Below are 6,733 nucleotides of genomic sequence, written 5' to 3'. Positions count from 1 at the left end.
CTATGCCCTCCGACGAACCATCAAACAGGCAAAGAGTCAATACAGGACTAAGATTGAATCGTACTACACTGGCTCTGACGCTCGTCGGATGTGGCAGGGCTTGAAAACTATTACAGACTACAAAGGGAAGCACAGCCGCGAGCTGCCCAGTGACACAAGACTCCCAGACGAGCTAAACCACTTCTATGCTCGCTTCGAGGCAAGCAACACTGAAGCATGCATGAGAGCACCAGCTGTTCCGGATGACTATGTGATCACGCTCTCCGTAGCCGATGTGAGTAAGACTTTTAAGCAGGTCAACATTCACAAGGCCGCAGGGCCAGACGGATTACCAGGACGTGTACTCCGAGCATGTGCTGACCAACTGGCAAGTGTCTTCACTGACATTTTCAACATGTCCCTGACTGAGTCTGTAATACCAACATGTTTCAAGCAGACCACCATAGTCCCCGTGCCCAAGGACTCTAAGATAACCTGCCTAAATGACTACCGACCCGTAGCACTGACGTCTGTAGCCATGAAGTGCTTCGAAAGGCTGGTCATGGCTCACATCAACAGCATTATCCTAGAAACCCTAGACCCACTCCAATTTGCATACCGCCCCAACAGATCCACAGATGATGCAATCTCTATTGCACTCCACACTGCCCTTTCCCACCTGGACAAGAGGAACACCTACGTGAGAATGCTATTCATTGACTACAGCTCAGCATTCAACACCATAGTGCCCTCAAAGCTCATCACTAAGCTAAGGATCCTGGGACTAAACACCTCCCTCTGCAACTGGATCCTGGACATCCTGACAGGCCGCCCCCAAATGGTAAGGGTAGGTAACAACACATCTGCCACACTGATCCTCAACACGGGGGCCCCTCAGGGGTGCGTGCTCAGTCCCCTCCTGTACTCCCTGTTCACCCATGACTGCATGGCCAGGCACGACTCCAACACCATCATTAAGTTTGCCGACGACACAACAGTGGTAGGCCTGATCACCGACAACGATGAGACAGCCTATAGGGAGGAGGTCAGAGACCTGGCCGTGTGGTGCCAGGACAACAACCTCTCCCTCAACGTGACCAAGACAAAGGAGATGATTGTGGACTACAGGAAAAAAAAGAGGACTGAGCACGCCCCCATTCTCATCGACGGGGCTGTAGTGGAACAGGTTGAGAGCTTCAAGTTCCTTGGTGTCCACATCACCAACAAACTATCATGGTCCAAACACACCAAGACAGTCATGAAGAGGGCACGACAAAGCCTATTCCCCCTCAGGAGACTGAAAGGATTTGGCATGGGTCCTCAGATCCTCAAAAAATTATACAGCTGCACCATCGAGAGCATCCTGACTGGTTGCATCACCGCCTGGTATGGCAACTGCTTGGCCTCCGACCGCAAGGCACTACAGAGTGTAGTGCGTACGGCCCAGTACATCACTGGGGCCAAGCTTCCTGCCATCCAGGACCTCTATACCAGGCGGTGTCAGAGGAAAGCCCTCAAAATTGTCAAAGACTCCAGCCACCCTAGTCATAGACTGTTCTCTCTGCTACCGCACGGCAAGCGGTACCGGAGTGCCAAGTCTAGGTCCAAAAGACTTCTCAACAGCTTCTACCCCCAAGCCATAAGACTCCTGAACAGCTAATCATGGCTACCCGGACTATTTGCACTGCCCCCCCACCCCATCCTTTTACGCTGCTGCTACTCTGTTAATTATTTATGCATAGTCACTTTAACTCTGCCCACATGTACATATTACTTCAACTACCTCAACTAGCCGGTGCCCCCGCACATTGACTCTGCACCGGTATCCCCCTGTATATATAGCCTCCCTACTGTTATTTTATTTTACTTCTGCTCTTTTTTTCTCAACACTTTTTTTGTTGTTGTTTTATTTTTACTTTTTTGTTAAAAATAAATGCACTGTTGGTTAAGGGCTGTAAGTAAGCATTTCACTGTAATGTCTGCACCTGTTGTATTCGGCGCATGTGGCTAATACAATTTGATTTGATTTACAGATACCCTGAGAAATAGGTTCAGGGAAGATAAGACCATATAGCCCAGCTAACCTTAGCTAGCGAGTAGAGACCATAGCATATTCGCCAGTTTTAGGTAGCTACACTGAACAAAAATATAAACGCAACATGCAACAATTTCAAAGATTTTACTGAGCTACAGTTCATATAAGGAAATCAGTCAATTGAAATAAATTCTTAGGCCCTAATCTATGTATTACACATGACTGGAAACACAGATGTGCATCTGTTGGTTACAGATACCTTAAAAAAAAAGGTATGGGCGTGGATCAGAAAACCAGTCCATATCTGGTGTAACCTCCATTTGCCTCATGCAGCGTGACACATCTTCTTCGCATAGAGTTGATCAGGCTGTGGAATGTTGTCCCACTCCTCTTCAATGGCTGTGCAAAGTTGCTGGATATTGGCAGGAACTGGAACACGCTGTCATACATGTCGATCCAGAGCATCCCAAACATGCTCAATGGTTGACATGTCTGGTGACTATGCAGGCCATGGAATAAATAGGGCATTTTCAGCTTCCAGGAATTCTGTACAGATCCTTGCGACATTATCATGCTGAAACATGAGGTGATGGCGGCGGATGAATGGCACGACAATGTGCCTCAGGATCTCGTCATGGTATCTCTGTGCATTCAAATTGCCATTGATAAAAAGCAATTGTGTTCATTGTCCGTAGCTTATGCCTGTCCATACCATAACCCACCGCCACCATGGGGCACTCTGTTCAAAACTTTGACATCAGCAAACCAATCACCCACATGACGCCATACCGCTGTCTGCCATCTGCCTGGTACAGTTGAAACCGGGATTTGTTGATAACCCGTTTTTGCCATTGGGCCTGGGCATCAGACTCCCGATCTTTATTGCATAGTTGTATCAATGAGGTGGTAGGTTTTCAACTGGTTTACACTTATCATGTGGTTTGTGCAGGCTGAAATATGGTGAGTTGGGATGCTATCGGAAATTGTAACATTTGTAACAAGCATTGTAACAAGCATTCATTGTTACACCCCTCTAATTACAGACTACAATTACCACCAGTTACATGTTGTTATTACAGTGTAACTATGCATTATTATAGTTAATTACAATACTTGTTACAGTGTAATTACATATGTAATTAAACTGTAATAAGGACCCCCTAAAATGAAGTGTTACCAAAAAGGTATGCAAGGTTATTTGAAAGGGTTTGAGTGTTGCCAATTTAGATCTATTTATTCACTGATGGAAGAATATAGCCTACACAGTATTATATTGTCACCAAACTATATGTATCCTAGATGTTGGCATAAAACAGTCATTTGTTTATAATGAATATTGAAAATGATTTATTGATCATGAATAATTAGATGACTTTATAGCCTAATAATGTGCGTCTTTGGCACGCATCCTGTGCGCTGGGAAGGTGAGCTGTTGTTTGTAAACTTGGATTAAGTCTACATTGCAATGACGTATTATAATGACGCTGAATACGACAACAAGCAGTTAGTTGTATGCTGAGCTTTTAAGTGGGCGTATCACACTAAGTGAAAAGTTCCATTGGGAATCTAAACTCCCGGAACTGTTCCCTGCATATCCATAACGCACGCATTACCGATATGTCCAATTCAGACCTCCTGCGTTATTCCAAGCAGTGTTCTCCAACTTCAGGGGGAACCATGCTATCAGGGAGTGAAGATGAGCCAACGGATAATGGTGATGAGGACTTGGAAGATGGCTTAATTGAACCACCAGAAATGTATAAGAAAGACAGGGGAAGGGCGAAATCTCTGCCCGCATACCCGGAGCAGGCTATGCTTTTTGAAGAAATAGCCAATAACGGCCGAAAACGGGTGAAGTTCGCAGACTCCATGGGGCTTGATTTGGCAAGCGTGAAGCACTTCAGCACATCAGAAGACCCGAAAATCCCTTCCAAGGTATTGTCGAGATTGCAGAGCTTTCCCCCTCAACCACAGGACCGAGAGTATACAATTGGGAACCTGTGCGTAAACTTAAAATCTACCTTGACCATGGACCGTCTCATCCCAACTTTCAAGATGCCAGTTGAGTCTGATGATTTTGAAACCACGGTATTGCAGCGCCACGTCAACCTGGAGAAGGTGACCATCACTCAGTTTGACATCCGTGGGCAGATTCGGACGAATACTCAAAACTGTTGCAAGAGGGAAGTTGGTGTGAGGTACACATTCAACGAGTGGCTCTCTTTCGTGGACGCGCAGGCGATACCCATGCCCGTGGATGAGAATATTGTCGGTGAGCGTTATTCCTTTACCATATTCACACCTCCATTCCTAGACCCATCTTCCTCTGTGCACTTCGCCGTGTACATCAGGAATGACCAGGGCGAGTTTTGGGATAACAACTATGGTCAAAACTATACCTTCAAGTATCACTGTACATGTATGCCGACCTACGAGAGCGTAGCATTCCATGCAACCTGAAATCCGCCGTTACGCACGTGCGTAAAGATGGTGTCGCTCAACCAGGTCTCTTATGAAGTTGTTCTCCATCACGTGGAATGATATGTAATTTTCAATTCAGTTAATGTATTTTCGTCTTGCTATCTGAGCCCACCGTTTTGTTATCAATGTGTTCATGAGTTCATAATGATTATTATGACCTTAGGCCTACTGTACCATCCTTCTTTAAAGTAAAACATGGAGTTGACAAGTTTGCCTCTGTCCAGTTGTGTCTTCTTTCCTGTTCTGGAATGACATTCAATAACAAGAATGTCCAATAATAGTTGTTGGACTGATTTGCAGTTAGATCTCATTGTCTGAAATGAGGAAATTAACAAATCAGGACCCATGGATGGACTGATTAACATTTCTCAGCTACACTGCCAATGGGGTATGTACAGACCCGAGACTCAAGGGACCATACTAAAATACTTTAAATGAGGCATTTTAGGACACATGATATACAGTACATCTCATATCCAAGAGGACTTTACCTGTTCTACATCATATTTGCCTGTCATGTCATCAAATCAGAAAGAGAGCTATCCTACTGTGCCAAGTTGTGGATTCAGTTTAGTCATTTATATGACTTGTGTTGTGTCATTCAGTTTCATGATTGTGCTAAACTTGTGGCACCCTATTTCCTATAGATAGCACTACTTTTGATCTCTGGTGCACTACTTTTGACTAAAGGGAATGGCTGGTCAAAAGTAGTACACTTTAAAGGGAATAGTGTACCATTTCAGACATTGCCTTTGATTCAGGGCCCAGAATATTGCAGAGTATGAAAATGTGTGATTTATCCTAGTTATAATGCCATCATGTGAAGCAAAATCTGTCAAAGAGTTCTCTGCCATTAAATATATGAATTCTTGTTTATACTCACATGGGCACAGAGGAATGATTAACGAGCAATCTGTCTGTCATATTAGTGTGATTGGCTACACAGTGAACAGCTTGATCAAATGGTCTGAGGCAGCAGGTTCGTGGAACATAATGTACAAAACGTATTTACTGCTCTGTAGAGCACTGGTTTCCCAGTGTTGTTAACAGCATTTCTGTCCAAATTACAGCTGTGACGGAATTATATCTATTCTACATGTTATGTTTGGGGGTGGTAATAGTTTTAATCAACTGTATGTTATAAAGCAGACATTACACATCTACATAGCTATAAAGTCATACATACAATAGGCCCATTACAATATTCTGTAATACAGCTGTTTAATGTAAAACTTATTTGTTGACATTATGACATCCATACAATTACGTAGGATCTCTAAGATATCCCTTTATCAAAACTCCTCCACTGCTTTCCCTACAATCAGAACATTCAGAGGGTGTTTGTAATACTGTTGATGGGTATGTGAGCAGCACACTACTGATGCCAGTGATGTTACTTCCCTTGTTTGGCCTGTCATGTACAGTTTACTAAAATATTACATGGTGGCTGTCAGGTTGTTGTCCCATTCCTGTCCCCTGACCAAAGTTCAAGAGGCAAATCAGCAAATCACATGGAGTTGTTTACTCTGTCAACAGAGAATGGCTGGTTTCTAGGCTTCATCTCTACAGTGATCTCACCGGACAACGTCCACACAGACCTGGGTTCAAATACTATTTGAAATCATTTCGAATAGTATTAGAACCCAGGTCTGGCGTCTGGACAACATCCATGTTGATGGAACGTGTACTGTCCAGTCTGTCTCAGAATCTTGGCCTACTGAACTGAATGTAAAAATAGACTATAGACAATGTGTAAATGCAGTTAATCTCAATCTTAAATGGTACATGCATGTATGTTGATGTAACAGTGTAACATGATATGTTGTTGATGTTATTGTAACCCTGAGATTCATGCACAGTACATGCCATCAATTGGGATATTGAATATCAACCAATAAATGACCACATTTTCAAATGCAGAATCCTCATTTTCTTCAACAGTACATGACATGTTGATAATGATTATAAACTGTCCTCAAGTATCCTTTCTTATTATTCAAATGCCATCAGACCCAGGCATCAGTGATGCCTCCTGTGTTCAAATACTATTGAAAATACTTTTGAGTGTTTGCTCTAGCCTGCCTGGAGTGCTAGATGGCCGTGGCTTGCCATTTGGGACTATTCTATTGGTCCATTAAGCCAGGCAAGCTTAATCAAGCAGAGATAAAGTATTTGAAATGATTTCAAACAGTATTTGAACTCAGATCTACTCCCCTTGATGTTCATGTACTTCAACCG

General features: G+C 43.5%; 1 protein-coding gene across 1 annotated transcript; it reads left to right on the top strand.

Annotated features, from left to right (window-relative positions):
* Positions 1-3,551: 3,551 nt before the first annotated feature.
* On the top strand, positions 3,552-6,410 carry LOC311103527 (protein phosphatase 1 regulatory subunit 3G-like). Its single transcript, XM_084145102.1, has one exon. It carries the CDS (start codon positions 3,632-3,634, stop codon positions 4,472-4,474), a length of 843 nt encoding a protein of 280 aa, XP_084001228.1. The 5' UTR covers positions 3,552-3,631; the 3' UTR covers positions 4,475-6,410.
* Positions 6,411-6,733: the final 323 nt, after the last annotated feature.

Source organism: Coregonus lavaretus, assembly GCF_964263955.1.
Source record: "Coregonus lavaretus genome assembly, chromosome: 2".
Lineage (NCBI taxonomy): Eukaryota > Metazoa > Chordata > Actinopteri > Salmoniformes > Salmonidae > Coregonus > Coregonus lavaretus.
This window is presented reverse-complemented; position numbering and strand designations above follow the sequence as displayed.

What these genes read in the sequence shown, in the direction of transcription:
- LOC311103527 (XM_084145102.1), top strand. Translation starts at nt 3,632, where the DNA reads ATGTCCAATTCAGACCTCCTGCGTTATTCCAAGCAGTGTTCTCCAACT.